The sequence below is a fragment of the Macrosteles quadrilineatus genome, unplaced genomic scaffold (assembly GCF_028750875.1).
Source record: "Macrosteles quadrilineatus isolate MER2022 unplaced genomic scaffold, UCM_ALF_1.0 Scaffold_3__2_contigs__length_128488019, whole genome shotgun sequence".
Taxonomy (NCBI): domain Eukaryota; kingdom Metazoa; phylum Arthropoda; class Insecta; order Hemiptera; family Cicadellidae; genus Macrosteles; species Macrosteles quadrilineatus.
Genome location: NW_026542596.1, coordinates 7932432 through 7951674, shown reverse-complemented (window position 1 = coordinate 7951674; position 19243 = coordinate 7932432). Strand labels below are relative to the sequence as shown.

The 19243-nt window shown below is 35.6% G+C and overlaps 1 protein-coding gene across 2 annotated transcripts in view; it reads left to right on the top strand.

Annotated features, from left to right (window-relative positions):
• Positions 1-19243, top strand: part of LOC128990921 (transmembrane protein 181-like) — a 40999-nt gene that overhangs the window by 16305 nt on the left and 5451 nt on the right. For both annotated transcript variants that reach the window (XM_054413581.1, XM_054413582.1), the window contains 6 exons: positions 719-818; positions 4820-4973; positions 8626-8706; positions 12904-13003; positions 15456-15583; positions 18976-19125. In XM_054413581.1, the coding sequence (XP_054269556.1) occupies positions 719-818; positions 4820-4973; positions 8626-8706; positions 12904-13003; positions 15456-15583; positions 18976-19125 (713 nt within the window). The remainder of the gene's footprint in view (positions 1-718; positions 819-4819; positions 4974-8625; positions 8707-12903; positions 13004-15455; positions 15584-18975; positions 19126-19243) is intronic.

Here is a 19243-nt window from a genome sequence, read left to right as displayed (position 1 = left end):
ACTTAAAAAAAAGACAATATAATAACCTACCTGTAGCAGCAAACCTAGGTACCTGTTGAACCTAATTTTATTTATATACATTTTTTAATAAAACATCCAATCAAATGGAAATTTGCTGAGTCTGCAGGTTTGCTGTGGCGTTGGTTTTACTCATAAAATAAGCTTAAATTTTGAGATTTTATAGTATCATACTATTTAACTAAATATAATACATTATCATAATCCTTGATAGTAACGGTCAATTTCCATGTGTTTCACCTATTTTTGATAAATAGAAAAAACTAAATATACTTAATAACAAATAACTGAAAAACCGTTGGGTTTAGAGAAAGATGGTAAATACAAAAAATGTGTATTTTTAGATGACCTACATTTTGTATATTTATATTTTCCCTGTATCTCTAATAATAAAGTCACTATAGCGAAAAATACTGAAATATGCCGCCATTTTCCAATATGGCGGCCGTAGCACAGCTTCAATTTTAGGGGACTTTTAGTATGTTCAAAAGGAAGGTACACCCAACATCTGTACCAAATTCCCCGGTTGTGCTAATTTTTTTTGGGTCAAAACATATTTTTACTGTACTATATTTGTATCAGCCAAAACTACTGTTATTAATTTAAGAGTTTACTTCCTAATCTAATGTAGTTCAATTTAATTTAGCTTTGATTCTTCTTTCTATATTCCTTATTATTAGTAAAAGATTTACTGTTGCAGATGAAGTATATGAAAAACCATTCCAAGTATCTATCACAATTGAAGGTATTTCTTCTGAGAAGAGGATTGCTGTTCTTAGGGCTGACAGGATCCATAACAGGTAAGAGGGGGAAAATCATTCATAACTAAACTAGGATTGCTTTTAGAGCAGTGAAAGCCATGAGCAGACCAATCTCATTTCGTGATTTTACTCCCCTACCCCCTATACATAGTATATGGAGAATGTATTTATTTGGGTTTTGAGTGGATATATCCGTTTTGAGTCCCCCTGTACCAAAAAAGTGGTTTTCGAAGTAATGTCTGTCCGTGTGTGTGTATGTCTGTATGTGTGGATGTGTACAGAGCTACAGACCACGCCAGTGATTCGATTTCGGTGAAATTTGGTATGTAGGTACTAATCCATGGTATCTCCAGGCGTTTCATTTAATTTTGTTGCAATTTTTTTTACGGTGATTTTCCCATAAAAACTCATAAAATAACGGAATAATCAAATTTTCTCAAAAACGGCCTAAACGATTTTGATAAAAATTTAGTATGTTATAGCCCTTTAAATTCTGAATAGAATGGTACTAATCGCACTCCTGTAAAAATTACAGTTCAAAAGTTATTGCAACTATTGTTATTTTCCTATAAAAAACATAAAATCGAATTTTCCGAAAGAAAAACTCAGTATTGATTAAAATTTGTATGTTATGGTCCTTATCATTCTGAACAAAAAAATAGTGCAACCCCTCATAGCTGTAAAAATTAGGGTTTAAAAGTAAATGCAACTTTTGTGATTTTTCCTATAAAATATGCTCCCACTGCTTACCCATGACAAAGGTTGTTGACTAGCTAACGGGAGAAAGTATGTGTCAGATTGCTGATACCATTTATTTATCAAGTAAGAAATTCAAATCAATCTTCTCAGTTTATGGAACACGGCCAAAAGTTATGTCTGACAAGTGCTTTATTTAACCTATGTGACAAATCCATTTAATTAATAAGCCAGAGCATTAGGTTCATTGGGAATGATAGAGAGGTTAGTACAGTAATTAGATCTCATAAGTATATTAATATAACTTAATAATAAAGTTATAATCTTAATTGGTGCTCAAAAGAGGGCCTCAGGATCAACCCGGACAAAATGGAGCTAATCTTCTTCACGAGAAGGAGAAATTTGGAGGAAAAGAGTGAAGTCAGTGAAGGAAACAAAATACCTTGGTGTCTTCCTTGACCAGAAACTTACCTGGAACAGGCACCTTGACAATGTCCTCGCAACAGGCATAGGAGCATTCGGAGCCTGTAGAAGAACCATTGTAAAGAAATGTGGACTTAGCCCCAATCTAAAATATGAGTTATGAGACCATAGTCAAGCCAATGGTTACATACGCAGCCCTAGTGTGGTGGCCAAAGGCAGAGCAGACAGTGGCTGTATGGGGATCTGTGTGACTATGAAATCCTGTCCTACAGTTGCACTTGAAGCAATAGTCGACATGCTTCCACTAGGGCTGGAAGGCTAGAAACGTTCAGCCACTGCTGCCCTCAAAATGGGTAGCAGAGGCGAGATAAAGCTTCAGAGAGGGACTGGACACCTGTCCATACTAAGGGACTTCGGGAGTATGGACATGAAACTAACAATGCCAGAACTTTATAACTAAGTAGTACGACTTTGAGATTCCTTACCCAGTGGCCATAGGGGAAAGGAATGACAGGCAACAGAGCAACCTTTTGATGGACAGAGCATGCTTGGTTTTTTACACAGATGGAAGTCGGATGGATGAGAGTTCGGGGTTGGTGGTTTATGGTAACAAAACCAATATGGCTCCCTAGCCCTGGGAAGCACAGCGACAGTTTTTCAATTGGAGGTCCTGGCGATTGAGTGCTGTGCGAATACCATCCTGGGCAAGAATCTGAGAAAGGGGAAAATAATAATCCTCTCAGACAGCCAAGCTACAATAAGGCGCTGTCTTGTGTCTTGTTATCTTGTGTGACAAATTCACAAACAGTAAAGGGGTGTTAAAACAACCTCAAAAGTTTAGCTAAGCGGAATCAAGTCCAAATAGCTTGGGTCCCTGGACACTCGGGGCATGAGGGGAATGATAAAACTGATGCATTGGCCAGGATGGGTGCAGAAGAACAGCTTACAGGGCCAAAACCCTACTGTGGTACACAGATTAGTTCGGGAGTAGCCAAAGTCCGTGACTGGGTTAAGGTCCAGAAGGCAGAGGCTTGGAGGACCAACCCAGGACTAAGGACTTCGAAAATGAATAATGAATAATGAATTTATTTCCTCAAAAGCAAACAATTATAAAAACATAAATCAATTCGGAAATTAACTGACCACTTTGTCCAGTATTTGTGGTCAGTGTACACAAAAACTTATCTTATCTATGATACATGAAATGAAGAGTTCAGTCTTATCAGGCCGTTATAAAATTGTCACTCCTGCTGCTACCTGTAGCGTTACATAATTAACTTAGGCCTACTTCAAAAACTTAAAATATAATATTTGACTGCCTGAAAATATAAGTAACTAGCTGTAACCCGCGGGCTTTGCCCCGTTTAACTTCTTAATTTTCAAGATTATCTCGTTCGCATGGCTCAATCACGTCCTGGTTGAAGTTTGTTCGCTACGCTCACTTACCTTTAGGTTGGAGCTCGTTCGCTACGCTCACTCACCTTTAGGTTGGAGCTCGTTCGCTACGCTCACTCACCTTTAGGTTAGAGCTCGTTCGCTGCGCTCACTTGCCTTCAGGTTAGCTCGTTCGCTACGCTAACTCGCCTCCAGGTTGAAGTTCGTTCGCTACGCTCACTCACCTTTTGGTTGCAAATTAGCTGTTGTCATAAATGTAAAAGAAATAATAGTGCTGCACCCTGTTGGTAATCCTTGTAACTTTAATGCTATTGAACATCATAGAACAGAACCAACTTGTTTAATTGAAACAGCTGTTAAGATTCAATAATTCCATTTCTCATAAGGTTAACATGGGAAACTCCAGAGCCACTGGGGCGGAGCCCGAAAGGATTTTTGAAATAAGAATATGCCTATATGTTAATCGGGAATGTGAGCTATCATCATGCCAAATTTCAGCCCAATCCGACCAGTATTTTTCGAGTTTACTTTTCCCATACACACATACACACATACAGCAACCACCTCTTTTTTATAATAGTATAGATGAACACTAAATATATAAAAAAACATACTACAATTTAACAAGATGAAAACAATAGATTTTATTCTAAAACATTCCTAAGTAACGAAGTATCATTTATGTTACATAACCATTCTTTCAACCTATTACAAAAACACTAATAGACCCCTTAATGAAAGACTGGAAAAGCTTATTGGGCCTAAAAAGGGTTAAATCAGATTACTAGTAGGGATGCTAACTGGGCATGGACCTATTAAGAAACACCCAGAACCATAGAGAGGTCACAGACAGACCAATGCAGGTTCTGCGAAAACGAGGTGGAAACCTCTGAACACTACTTATGGCTGGACTGTCTGGTGTTGGCCCAAAAAAGGTTGGAATCTCTGGGAAGGCCGCTATTGGAACCTACAAAGTTGAGGAAATTTTGCGTCTCACAGCACCTAGGCTATGCCAAAAGCCAGACTGAATAGGCTATTAATTGTCAGACTGAGTTAAGGGGTGCTACAATAGGTCAATAGGCCAAAGTAGCAAGGTATTGATGAATACCCTAAACCCCCCCCCCCCCCAAAAAAAAGGGAAACAATCTGATTTAGGCCTACTCAAATAAAGTAACAAAACGCTTTATTTGATGTTAAAATAAAAAAAATATTTACCCATCCATCAATTTCCTCCGGCCCTATCCGTTCATTTCAGGTGGGCTTCTCCCATAAAGCTCTGACACGGACAGATGAACACATCAAGAGCTGCACACCTGTCCTGACTGGGGTCGGATACAAACCCTCAGATCAGACCTACCACACTACCACACTGTCAACCTAAAGCCCAATCTTAGCACTGTACTTCTAAACTTTGCACCCAGGTTAATTATAGCTTTCAGCTGTTTTTTAGTTATAATTGTCAATAGTTTGTAAGTGGAAGTATGGTTATGTCAATGTTGGGTCCAATAGTTTCATTTTGTTTCCAGAACTCGCCACCTACACTGTGCAAAGCGCAGCTGTGAGCCCGTCACGGTTGCACACCTTGGTTACCTCTATTTCTCACGTTACTTGATCACCGTCCGCTTTTATGGTCTCCAGAGCTTCCATAAACTCTATCACATTAGAGAGATCAACTTCTTTGTGAGTATCCGCCTTTAGTTGAGTTATGCTTTTATATACAGGGTGTTTTTTTAAAAACTTGCATCTTTATTAATGTAAAAACCGCAATAGATAGAAATATGCAGTTTGCGGGAATCATCTATTGACATAGGGGGCCCAATTTTTTTGAATTCAACGTTACATTCACATTCCCCCCCTTTCCCCCCTGCCCCCAACTTAATTTTTTTAAATAGCAAGGTGCAACTTGTGACATATCAAATGAAAGAGCATGAAAAAAGAAAATGTTTGATGAAAAGAAATTCAAAATCGGTTCATAAATTTGTAAGATATTCCCCCCCTCCCTCCCCAGAACTTAATTTGTATTTAATAGTAAGGTACCCCTTGTGACATATCAAATAAAAGAGCATGACAAAAGAAAATGTTTGGTGAAAAAAAAAATTGAAAATCGGCTAATGAATTTGTGAGATAATCCCCCCTTTTCCCCTCCTCAAAACTTAATTTTTTTTTAATAGCAAGTTGCCCCTTGTGACATATCAAATGAAAAATAAATTTCACCAAACGTTTTCTTTTTTCATGCTCTTTCATTTGATATGTCACAAGGGGTACCTTGCTATAAAAAAAAAATTAAGTTCCGGGGAGATGGAGGGGGGATATCTCACAAATTTATGAACCGATTTTAAATTTTTTTTCATCAAACATTTTCTTTTTTCATGCTCTTTCATTTGATATGTCACAAGGGGTACCTTGCTATTTAAAAAAAATAAGTTGAGGGCAGGGGGAGAAAGGGGGAAAGGGGGGAATGTGAATGTACCGTTGAATTAAAAAAGATTGGGCCCCCTATGTCAATAGATGATTCCCGCAAACTGCATATTTCTATCTATTGCGGTTTTTACATAAATAAAGATGCAAGTTTTTAAAAAAACACCCTGTATAGTAGGCGATGGTTTTGTTACAAGATGGCTTTTGGGATGTTAACTCTATGAGTCTGCAAGTTATTTTAACATAAAATCAAACTAATACTATGGTACATCATTTAATTCAGTTTAAGCCAACCAAAAAACAAACAGAAACAAACAAATAACCCAGCTGATAAACAAAAAAATTAATATCGTCTGTGAACAGATAGTAGAACTAACTCTTCCCCCATAAAATTAATCTAACAGTGAGATACTGTGAATTTCTTTAGCTTGTCTAGCGTCCTCTGCAGGTGGGAGTGAGAAGTCTCCATCTCCTCTACACAAGACTGAGCTTCCTTCAGCGTTCTTTGTAATCTTCTATTTTTTAATATTCACTCATCATCTATTTTTTTTTAAGTTTCTGCAATAGACTTAGACCTCCTAACTACTTGAGTCTCCAATCTTGCAAGGTTAGCCTGAAAAGTTAAAGTGTTGACATCTTTTTCAGCCTTCTGAATTTTGAACTTGTAATCATCACCTTTCAACCGAATGTCTAGAGATCCAGATCCATATTTTAGGACTTCCGCTACTTCTGCTGCAACCAGAGCTTTCTTCGGAGGTTTGGTCCTCGGTGTTCTGACCTCTCCTTCGTCATAATCCTCTTCAACCTCTACCACCACTAGACCCTTCTCCTTGATCAATTGCTATAACTCCTCCAACTGAGCTCTTGATACAGTCATATCTTCCTGCAGTTTGGTCTTGCTCCGCTTGGTCTGTTCAAACTTCCAGCAGGTCTCCTTGTGATCTCTCAATAACTGAAGATGTTGTTCCTCCCAATCCTCATGCTTGTCCTTAAACAGATCGACCTGATACACCAAAGCAGCCTTCTCTTTGTCCAGCTGCGTCTTGGTCACCACAACCTTACGTAACTTCTCACATTCCCTCAGCCTAACCTCTCGTATGCTTTTGATTTCCTCCAGAGAGTTTTCAGAACTCTGAAGGGACGAGTGGTAGCTGTTCTTGGAGCACATAAGAGATCTAGGATTGGTGACAGGGCTAGTTCTAGAAGGTCTGATGCCTACCCCATCTGGAGTGGAGTAGATATCGTAGACTTTGTCATTAACTTTGTTGTTCCGCTGAAGTCTTTCTAGTTCCCTCATCCTGATTTCTCTGGCCTCAGCTATCGCCTGTCGCTTTGTGGCCAATAGAACCTTTGCCTCTTTTGCAATCTGGTCGAGCGTCAAGGGTTTGAATCCATTCCTATCGTGTTCCGGCCTTCTGTCAATGTCTTGTTTTCCACTGCGTATCCAACTTGCTTACTTGAGTGATCATTCTCCTTCTGAAGCTCAATTTTGAACAACTTTAACCATTCCCTTCCGAAAACTCTGTCTACATTTCCAGGAATTACATATAGGTTTCCCACTGATATTTGATCCTTATAACAATTTTTGACAGTTGCAAAGCCTATCAGGCGAATTACTTCTCCTGTATATGTTCTTAATGGCATTCTTGTTCTATTAAGAATATTTTCTAGAAATAATTGTTTAAACAGATGCAAGTGTATAGTGCTGACCGCAGCACCGATATCTAACTCAAAAGAAGTTACGCTTGTCGTCAATGGTGCATTCTAACATATTTTCCCCGTCCTGTTCATCATTTCTGGTTGATATGCATCTGAGAGTTTAGATAATTGTCTAAATTTATTCTGCCTATCTACAATGGATAACATTGACATGAATGGTGGATTTTGACACTCACCTTCATCTTCATATTCATCATAAGGTGAGGCATCGTCAGCTTGTGGCATGTTTTGCTTCTTTCTCCAAAAAACTTTGCTGAGATGTCCCTTTCTCTCACAATTCCAACACTTTATGTCTGCAGGAATTTTGCAGGTACTAATGTGATAGTTTCCCCCACACCTGAAACAGGCTAAGTGCCCACCCTTTCTTCCTTGTGAATACCCTGCGTTCTTCTTTCCTCTAATCTGATATTGTTCTTCCACTTTAGAACCCAAATTTGATTCTTGGATTTTCATTGTTTCGCTTTTGATCTGTTCAAAACCACTAGGTATTTCAAGACATTGGTTAAAAGTTTTATTTTTGTAAATTTTAATTAATTTTGACAACAATTTTCCATCATATGAATACCCGAAATAAGCTGCTGCTGCAAGTGGACCTGAGATGCATAATATTTTGGCCACCCCATTTAAAATCACATTTAATGACTAAGGTTTTGAGATCTTTGGCGAAGCTACTAACAGAGTCACACTTGTGTTGTTCCACGATGATGCTACCTTCAGGTTCAAGTAATAGCTGTAAAGTTTCACACAAATCATAATAACTTTGATCCTCAGTGTTGGATAGGCTTAAACTAATTCTTAGATCATGGAATACTTTTGGGGCTAACAAATTAATCAAATATTGCTTCTTCTTTACTTCTTTATTCATGTTGAAGCCTTCCAGAATTGGTTATCAATTATAACAGGTTACGTACCTTGACACCCACAATTCCTTAGTCGAACTTCCGTTAACTAGTTTCGACTACTAAGTAGTCATTTTCAAAATGAATGTTAAAATATTCGATTCATTGAATGTTGTCAAATTTTCTTAAATACACATACATAACACGGTAGACATTTAACATAGTTGGCCGGCCAGCACAAGTCACCTACACAGCTAATTAGAAGACACTCCCTTGTACTGTGACAAACAAATGGTTCAATTTTCTGTTAAACTTAGGATCCACCACAAGTGTTAATCTCTCTTTGTTTGTTTCAGTTCAAGAGTTACAATCCTGGGTTTACTCAGATCGAGATGTGGTTTCGCCTTATTTTCCTCATGGCCACATTTGGAGTTACGGTAAATAAAAACTTTTAAATATGTAGTTATAAAAGGCACAAGAAACAGTTAACAAATATGCAATAATTAGCACTCCTGTTGCATAACACTTTCTAGCCAAATGAATTGTTGTTGATTTAATTAGTATATGAACTTACAGAAAAAAATTTTGCAAAAATATTTCCAACACAAGCTTTTATTTAAATCCAAGTCCAATAAAAAAAAAACCCCCGCTGGCACTATCAGTACTTGAGTCCACTGCAAAATGGAACACAAAGATTTGTTTTTTTTATATGTCATAACACAATGAAGTTGTCAAATTCTTGGCAAATTTTCTCAAGTAGATATTACCTTATTTTTAATATTAAACCTAGGTTAATGACCACTGTTCTTTTTTCATTTTATGATCAATCGATCAATTCATTTTTTAAGAGAATGTACCTGGATGAATATGATAAGTGAAAACTTCACTTAAAAAGTGTATTGAGGACCATTTATTAAAGGCACAACAATCAAGGAGAGTTGGATCTACAGTAGTTTTGATTTTTGAACAATGAATGAGAGCTGGATCTAGTTTTGAACAAAAAAGTTCTGACTTTCTTTAGAATCAAACTGTCAACCTTCTTTTTGAACAAAAAAGTTCTGACTTTCTTTAGAATCAAACTGTCAACCTTCTTTAGTGTTATACAAGCACTATAACCACTCAGCTAACTAACTACTAAATATAACATACTAGCAGAGCACCCGTCCTTCGTACGGGTTTGGCGTATAAGTATAAAATGCTTATTGCAGTTATACTCGAGCTTTGCGTTTGCAATGGGGAAGGCTAGCTTCACTAAATAACTTCTTGATCAGCATTGTACGTGTTATTAAATTTACAGAAAGTAAATAAAATAAATGTCATTCGCCTATTGGGTCTGATGATGATTGGAGTGTCCAATCAAAACCGACCTTCACTTACCATCTTTTATGTATATTTACCGTCTTGTGAGTAACAGTATAAGCGTAAATATATGTTTTAACTGTTATAAGACATTTCATTTATTTACTTTCCGTCAATGAGGAAGGACAATTCGGTTCTTTAAATTTACACAGTAGGCCTATGTTATAGTATAACACATCTACCATAGCCACAATGTTCTAACTGCATCTAATCAATAGAAAAAAGGAAATAATCAAACATTTGCACAATAACACACATCAGTTATTAAATTAAAAACATAATCATAAACAATCCTATTTGACAGTTCTCAATGTGTATCACAGCTTTTTGTTGCTGCTTAATTCAAATTATAACTAATCCTCAACAGCCATGCTACCTTTTTCCTAGCTCTAGATATTTCGTGGGGACTGCTTCGCTTACGGAATTAAATATATAGATACTCATAAGGTTAATATGGGAAACTACATAGCCAGTGGGGCGGAGCCCGAAAGGATTTTTGAGATAAGAATAGGCCTATAGGTTAATCGGGAATGAGTGCTATCATACCAAATTTCAGATTAATCCGACCAGTAGTTAATGTGTTATTGAACTTCAAACAAACACACAAACTTTCACATTTACAATACTATCAGAGTACCCGTCCTATGTGCAGGGATGGCATATAAGTATGAAATGCTTATTGCAGTTATACTCGTGCTTTGCGTTTGCATTGGGAGAGGACACGGTTTGAAACAATTTTGTTCTTTTAATTTATGGTATGCTATAGTATAACACATCTACCATAGCCATAATAACGCCATAATAACGGGGGTATTTTTCTATTGTTGTGGTAGAAACCACTGCACCTAAACAATAGAAAATACCACTGCCACAGCAAACCTACAGACTTAGCGAATTTCCATTTGCCTGATTGGATTTACACTAAAGTGTCTCCTTAAAAAAAATCACATTTATTCCCTATTTTTAAATAGAATTAGTTTAACAAGTAGCCTAGATTTGCTGCAACAGGGAGGGCAAAAAAGTGTTTGTTGTTGTAAAATGTTATGTAGTTTAGTAAGAAATTAATGTATTTTCTAAATTTGATCAAAATATGTTCATAAACAAGCAAACTACAACAGTTGACTTATTCTCCGTTAGAAAAACATGGGAATTTTAAATTTACAATTTTTTGGAATTTTATCCGTAACCATTAGGCGCATAATAACGCTCCAATATACTAAATTATTTGTTTTTTTAAGCTCTACAAAATGGTTTAGAAATAAATTGTGAAATTTTGTGTTTTTAGGGTAAAAAATGGGAAAAACCTATTTTTACCCCATAAAACCCCCCATAAACCCCCCTTCCCATAGTCCGATCATGCTGGTTTGCAAACTCGTTCAAATAAATGCAAGTTTACAGGTTTGTACTAAATTTCATCAAAATCGGATCATTTTTGCTCGAGTTATCGCGCTAACGGACACATATAAATAAAATTAGAGTTTTGTCTGTACATTGCTCAGAATCATAAACTTTTAGGTTATTTTTACGTGTTATACATTAGAGAAACCGAAACAAGTCTCATCTAAATTTCTGTCTGTCTTCCAGTCTGTTACGACCCAAGAGCCATTTTACGCGGCCTACTCCTGAAAAATGAGAGTACCTATCAAGTTCCAAATCATTTTAATGCATTCACTGGATTGGCGAGATTGTCTTTAGCCATTAAAATATGGCGTCACCACTTTGTAAATAAAATGACGGACGTTTAAAAACCCAATTTTGTGTGATTTTTGTAAAGTTTTCTCCCAATGTTTAGCACATATTCTTCTATGAAATAACGAACAGCTGTTCAAATCAAGATTATTTCTTCTAGCTGTCACTGATATGTTTACATTGAATGTTGTTTACAAATACCGCAACCATTTCCGATCACGTTTTGAAAGCAAATCCAAACCAATTAAGATTAAAAACGTTTTTCCTTACATAACGGATTTAATTAATCGCAAGTGCAATAATTTGTAGGGTAACAGTAAATGAAAATAGAGATTCTTTGTGCATAAAATTGTTCTTGAGTTTTGATAACCGGGAAATAGACCTTGAATCAGTGTTGTATATTGCTGGGAAACTTACATTTTTTAAATGAGCGTTTTCAGTCAAGACTCGGCACACGACCGACGCGCGTCTACTTGTCCGTCCATAGTAAAAATAAAAGTAGGCCTACCGTGTATTTATGTTTTATTCGTTATGTGTATAAGTGTACAGTTCGTGTATGTGTTTCAAAAACTCCAAGATGCACCTAATGGGGAAGCTCAAGACCTTATATTAGGACTGATGATGGCGATTTAATTTCGCCGAAATGCATCTCCTGTAATAGGATACATTAGGATCGACCGGCGGACACAGGTAATTTAGCCTTTTATTGATTGTCATACCGATCCGGAACAACAACAAACGACATAAAATGAAGTTATGTATAATAAATAGTTTGGCCAGCATATCTGAAAATATGCAAACCAACTACTGTTCTTTATATAAGAAGGTTTCAACTGATACTATAAGATCCCCGTGCGTAGAACGGGTACACAGCTAGTATATATATATACTAGCAGAGTACCCGTCCTTCGTACCTGATTGGCATATAAATATAAATGCTTATTGCAGTTATACTCAAGCTATTTTGCAATGGAGAGAGGCACAGTTTGATCAAATTTGCTTCTTTAAATTTACGGTACCCAGTATTTACATATCTACTATAGCCATAATGTTCTGCTACTTCATCACCTAAATAATAGAGAAAAATAAATTATTGAATTCGCAAAATATGACAAAATTATTCATTAAATTAAAAACATAAACATAAATCCTAATTTGACAGTTCTCATTGCGTATCACAGTTTTTTGTTGCTGCTTGGTTCAAATTAGCTGTTTTCATAAATGAATAAATAAAAAATTATAGTGCTGCACCCTGTTGGTAAATTTTATAACTTTGTACTACAGTAATAGCTTATTCCCTATATGGGAAATTCGCTAAAAGTAAATTACCAAAATATTCCCACAATATCACAAATTATTTATAAATCTAAAACATAAGCATAACTGTAGACAATTTCCATTGTGTATCACAGCTTTTTGTTGCTGCTTGGTTCAAATTCACTACCGTGTCAGTAGACCATACACAACAGAGCATTGTGATAGCTGGTAGCGAACAGTTGATGGTGGTCATGTAGCTTAGTATTACTCCGGTTTGTTAGCTCCTACGTTCAGCAATCACTGATGTTCATCTTAACCTTATTTTTCAGTGCTGGTTCTCAATTACGCTGAGGACGTTTTCAGTCCACGATTGGTCCATTGAGCAGAAGTGGATGTCAGTTCTTCTACCCCTCCTTATGCTGTATAACAGTAAGTTTATATAATCATAGTAGAAGCATTACAGTACAAAAAACAATTACTTTTGAAATCAAAATAGGTTTCACTAAAATGTGTCGAACGGGAACAACTGGTATCATCCAGGCTTTCTGAATGGAGAAATTAATAAACTATGCCCTAAATTTTTTATGAACTTTTTGACCAACAATTACATGGAATTCAGTTATTTTCCTTGCCTTACAGGTCGGTGTATTGCTTCAATTCCTTTTTCAGTGAGATATGACACCTCACAACTGTCGTGTATAATTTGTTCACAAATAAAACAGGTTTCGATATTCATTTTTCTATTTTACAATCGTCATACTAAGGGGGATTAACTTGAAACTCATGAAACATATTGAAATATTAACAATAACAATTAGAACTCTCAGCTGGAACAAAACAATCATTGTTGCCAAGTTGAAATCCATAACTCAAAATTTCCCTGAATTACAATAAACTATTAAAATTGTTTGACAACATTATTTTCTTGTAAGAATGTAAGTACTTACCTTAACTTAACTTATTATATACCAAAGAATGCATAATTTAATTCTTTAAAATTTACTCATTTACTTATTTAAGCTACCTGTAATAATTTAGGACTTATTGGCTAAAAACATAAATATTTCCGGTAGCCATTTTGAAAAACCTTTCATGCAAGGCCAACGCACCTCCGTAGAGTGGTAGACTTTTCACCATCGTTTTTTTCAGCCATTTTTACAAAAGAATCCATTGACAGAAATTATATTACAATTACTTCTAGGTTAACCAACAATTTTACTAGTCTATAACCGACAAAGTTTCATGTAGCGTGTTAATTATATAGATTTGTAATTGGGGAAATAACTATTTAACTAAAGACAAATTTCAAAATAACAATAATTTTATGTCAAATAAAGGGACTCTGCTCATTTTAAATTTGTTAGATTTTATTATATGATTAATAAAATTAAAGCAAAACAATAAATGAGTAATTTGAGACCACAACGAACTTGGTGACGTATTAACAACGCGAGATATAAATCTTTTAATAAAAAATATTTACAAAAGTTAAATTTAATATTGTTTTGGGGATCCTATCTCCATGCTAACTCGTTCAATTTGAATGATCAATAGGTCAAATGAAAGCGCTTACATCACAGAATATTTAAAGGCTAGACTGAACTGCAAGCGTTAATAAGAACTGGAGATATAAGAAAAATGGTTTTTAAAAACCTTCAAAGTACGAATGGTCCATAAGAAATGTATGGGAGAGAGTTTTCGTTTGAATATATCTTCAAAAAGTAAACAGATATTTAAAAACGGATTTCGGTATTGAAATCAGGGTGAAAATCTTGTTTATAATGATGTGTCACAACGTTATCATTACATGCATTTCTTTTATTTATATCCAATATGGCAGATCCAAGATGGCGGCAAAAAATGAGTTCCCTTTCGAAATGAAGTACTACCCACCCAACAAACATTGGTGGTCGTCCCAAGTCAATAACTCAAAAAACTTTGAATAAATGCATGTGATATACTTTTTTCAAATTTGTCCAATGTTGGGAAAAGCCGCTATTCAGTTTTAATCGTGATTTTAGGAGGTTTCCTGTAGACCTTTTTTTGGCAGCTTTTAGTATGTCACTCTACAGACCCAACACTACAAAATAAAACCATAAAACGTTTTCTTGCAATTTTTTTATCATCCCCTGTGTCAGTTTTTTTTAGTTTGCTTGGACTAATAGAGATTTGGCAAAATAACAAAAAAATGTGACGTTTTATTGTAAAAAAAATTAATATTTTTGTATCCATAAGTCTTAGAACCAAATTGTTATACATATATTATAGGAAATTTAATTGTCTACAACATTGACATTACATATCTTTCGCTAAAACACACCAAAACGGAGATATAGGCGAAAATCTCTAGAAAGTACAGTTTTTTTTTCGATTTTTCAATATGGTGGCGGGCACGGAGGGGGAAGAATTGTGCATTTTTCATTTTAAACACCTACTTACCACCCTAGACAACATATAAAAAAATTAGACTTACCGGACCGTTTGTAAGTTAACCCCCCTATTTTTGTCTCTATTTACTGGACTAAATATAAATAAATATAATAAACAATAAATTTCTTTTAAGTTTTCCAGATTGTTAAGTTGAAAATTATTAAAGTAACCAAAGTAAAATACATACCAGACCATGCAGGCTGATAGTTGTCAATAATTTTTTGACTCACCCTCCAAGTAGTCAGCCAAGTAGGGTTAATACCATTTGTCGGGCGCAAATAAAAATAATAATTAATTGTAATTCAATTTGTATTTGTGAAAGGAAAATAAAAAGAAAAAGGTCAGTCCCATAACTAACAAACAAATTGATTTGTGGTTCCTTTTACTTATCCTCTTGCCACCAAGTCTGTATGCTATGTTGATGTTTAATTAATGTAAAGTTTGATTTCAGACCCTATATTTGCATTGACGTTCCTGATGGATTCATGGATCCCTGGCATGTTGGACGCTTTGTTCCAGGCTTCGTTCCTTTGTTCCTTGTTGTTGTTTTGGTTGTGTATCTACCACGGGCTGAGACAGGTGAGGCTTAAATTTAGAGGGCTATTCAAAAATATGGACATAACTTCATTACTTTGTATCTGAAAAAGTATAAATCGGGTAGACATAAACTTAACACCATCAAAAAGAGAAAATTTCTAAGTTTTTTTCCGTAGTTCAGTAAACGGCAGACAAAGTTATTTCAACAGTGGGAAGCCATTTTGTTTTACCATTAGTAGTAAGATGGCTATACCTACCATGCCATTTGATTTTCTGTGTGACAGAGTTTGCAAAACATGAGTCTCCTGTTACAGTGTAGCAGGCTTTTCGCATCGAATTTGGTATTAAACCGCCGACTAGAAAAAGCATAGCTCATAGCATAGTTTAGGCAATTTCAAGAAATTGGATGTGAAAGTAAAATAAAATGTTTAAATAAAGAAAGAAAATATAATTGATTAATAGTTGTTAAACTTTATTATTAACTGTGTTTACAGAAACTGATTCAAGATAAAACAATCATACACATGATTTAATTAATTATAAACCATGTGATTGTAAATAGACAGTGAGCTAGTTAGTTTCTTTCAATAAAAATAAACAGGTTGCTTACGTATGTGGGACTAATTCGGCTATCGTTTAGATGTTTGCTGTGCAGCACAGGGGGAACACATTGAGCATTTATAATCAGTGCAAATAAAGCTTCAAAATTTTCTCTTTCCATTGGTGTAAAACTTATTTGTTTCCGATTTATACTTTTCGAGATACAAGGTCCCGAAACTGGGTCCATATTTTTGAATAGCCCTGTAGTACAATTGTTTATGGGGAGAAGGAACTTAACTCCTGCCGCTGTCTTAAAAGATATATTGAGTGACGAGGTCACAGTAATGACTGCCTATTATGCTCTGTTCGAATCCCACCTAAGATACGGTCTGATAGTCTGGGGGGGGGGCACTACAGCTGGCAACTTCAAACGCATACTTATCTTGCAAAAAAGAGCTGTAAGGACCATGTCTGGTCTACAATACAGAGATAGCAAATGTAGGGAAGCATTTACAACCCTGATAGTTCTAACAGCAACTGCCCTGTATATTAAGGAAGTAATCTTGTATGCTGAAAAGAAATCACCACCAGTCAGATTTCCACAGCCATGACACGAGACATGCCTCCAGGTTCAACCTACCCCACCCTCACATATACAGGGTTAGGCAAAAGTCTAGAACCCCCCAGTTAACTTTTTAACGTGTTGCATTAGGAAAACCAAACTCGGCACATATTTACAACATAAGAAATTGCACTTTTTCATCAACGTTACAACTTGACCCCAGCCCCCAAAATTGGGAATTTTGGGGGGAGCCCCAAATTGGGAATTTTGGGGGGAGCCCCAAATTGGGAATTTTGGGGGGAGCCCCAAATTTTCAAATGTAAACACCTATCATTTGACCCCTCATTTTAAAGGTTTTATCAAGAGAAATTAATTGAATGGTGCAAACCAGAGGTCAATATCAAACCCCTAATCAAAATGGCAGCCATTTTAATAATTTAAGATGAGCAAGCAAGATAAAGTCTGGACACCCCCAGTTAACTTTCTCAACATTCTAAAAAATCTATGAGACATTCTAAATTCAATAGATAAAGGTGAAACATGTATTGACATCTTTATAGACCTTAAAAAACCATTTGATAGTGTTTGCCACAGTAAGTTGTTGGAAATTCTAAAGAATGTGGGAATTACCAAAATTTCTTATAATTGGTTTCAGTCATATATAGAAAACAGAGCTCGTAGAAGTAACACACTCTCACAAAAACTGTACAACAAAAATAACAGAAAAAAGGTGTACCTCAAGGGTCAATTTTGGGACCCTTATTGTTCATAATCTACATCAACGGTTTGAACCAAACACAAGTAAATCAAAGGGTGAGCAAAATAATTCTTTATGCAGATGATTTACACTTAAAGATATCAGGAAAGAATTTGGAGGATATTGGAGGAGTATATGTGGCAAACTCAGAACTCATTAATAAAAGGTTTTTAATTGAGCATAATTTAATTTTAAATATTTCTAAAACTAATTATATTAACTTTTCCACCAAAAACAAAACAATTGCTTTCCCCAACATAAATATTGATAATACATCTTTAGAACCCGTTGTACAAACATCCTTTTTAGGCCTAAATATAGACAGCAGTTGGCACCATTGCTGTAGTGAATGAGTTATTACTATTATCTATACTTATTTAATACGCAAGCAGGTATTTTGTGACAATTACTCCTCCGAAACTACTGAACCGATTTACATGTTCTTGGTGTCATTGGAAAGAGCGTAGCGTGAAGTTGTGCAGGAAACATTCTTTTTAGGGAAATAATTAGAGGGCGAGGCCCTGGGTCCCTTAAAGTTTCGTATTTCTCCATAAGATTAACATGGGAAACAAAAATTGTTATGAAACTCCAGCTGTTGTCAGAAATTAAAAGCGAAAAGAAGAACGTATGTTAATTGTAAACATTCAATAAGTTTGCTAATGTAACAGTTAGTTTGCTACAAACATTTACTTACTTGGTTGAAATGAAATAGTTACTATTAGAATTTGGGTTGGCGTAAATATTACGATGGAGAAAACTAGAGCCTGGATAAATTGATTTACTTAAAAGAAAACTGAATTAACACTGTGCTACATTTCTTAGTAATCATTGAAAGAGCCGATTTTCAAACTATGGAAACATAGGAAAGCCATAGAACACCACCAAGGAGAAGAAATAGAAATATTTTTTTTCTTTTTTAATTTTGTAATCGTTATTATGGACAATCTAATGCGGCTATGAGTAAGGCTATTTGTAGAAAATATAAAAAACAAGATCAGCTTTTGAAAAACGATAAGATATTTACAAGAAATGTTGATTATATTGATCTGTTATGTACATCTTGAGTATTCCATAATCTTTGAGTCGAATCTTTTAATGTCATAAAAAATTATGACTGTTATATTTGTTTTAAAATAACACCTGTAGTACTACTGTGGGCCTACTTAGCAATTGCTCGATTTCGAGCAACAGGGACACTAGTATGTTTTTAATTTTCAAGTTTTGTATCATAATAACAATACAACAAAGGGAAAATCCAATTACGAGGGTTGCCTGTGTATCAATGTCTCCAACGAGCTGCTTAAGACAAAACTAATTGTGACATTGGTTGGGGATCAGCTGAAATAGTAGCCAGGGAAGTAACGCAGATGTCACTGACAGATTTGAATTTGTTAGCTTGGTAACTTAAGGAGCTCATTGGAGACCTTAATTTTCAGACAAACCTCAAATAGGTAAATACAAAATGGTAGTTGTAGAATTATACTGTGTCATACTGCTGCTACTGCAAGAAAAGAAGCTCCAAATCTTTATCCATTATTTATTTTAATACTAGGCTAATGTGATATACTGTTGTAGAATGAGAGGCGGTTGCTGACGTTCTATCTGCCCAAGCTACTGATTGTGGGTCCCGTGTGGTTGTGTGCTGTCATAATGGCTACATGGCAGAAGTATAACGAACATCTCGACCCGACCTACAGCTACCAGTTGGACACATCTTATTTCTACGTATGTTTTGCATACCGGTATCGCTTTGAAATCAAAATACCACTGCCGCATCAAATCTGCAGACTAAGCAAATATCCATTTGCCTGATTGGATTTTCACTAGATTATTTCCTCAAAAG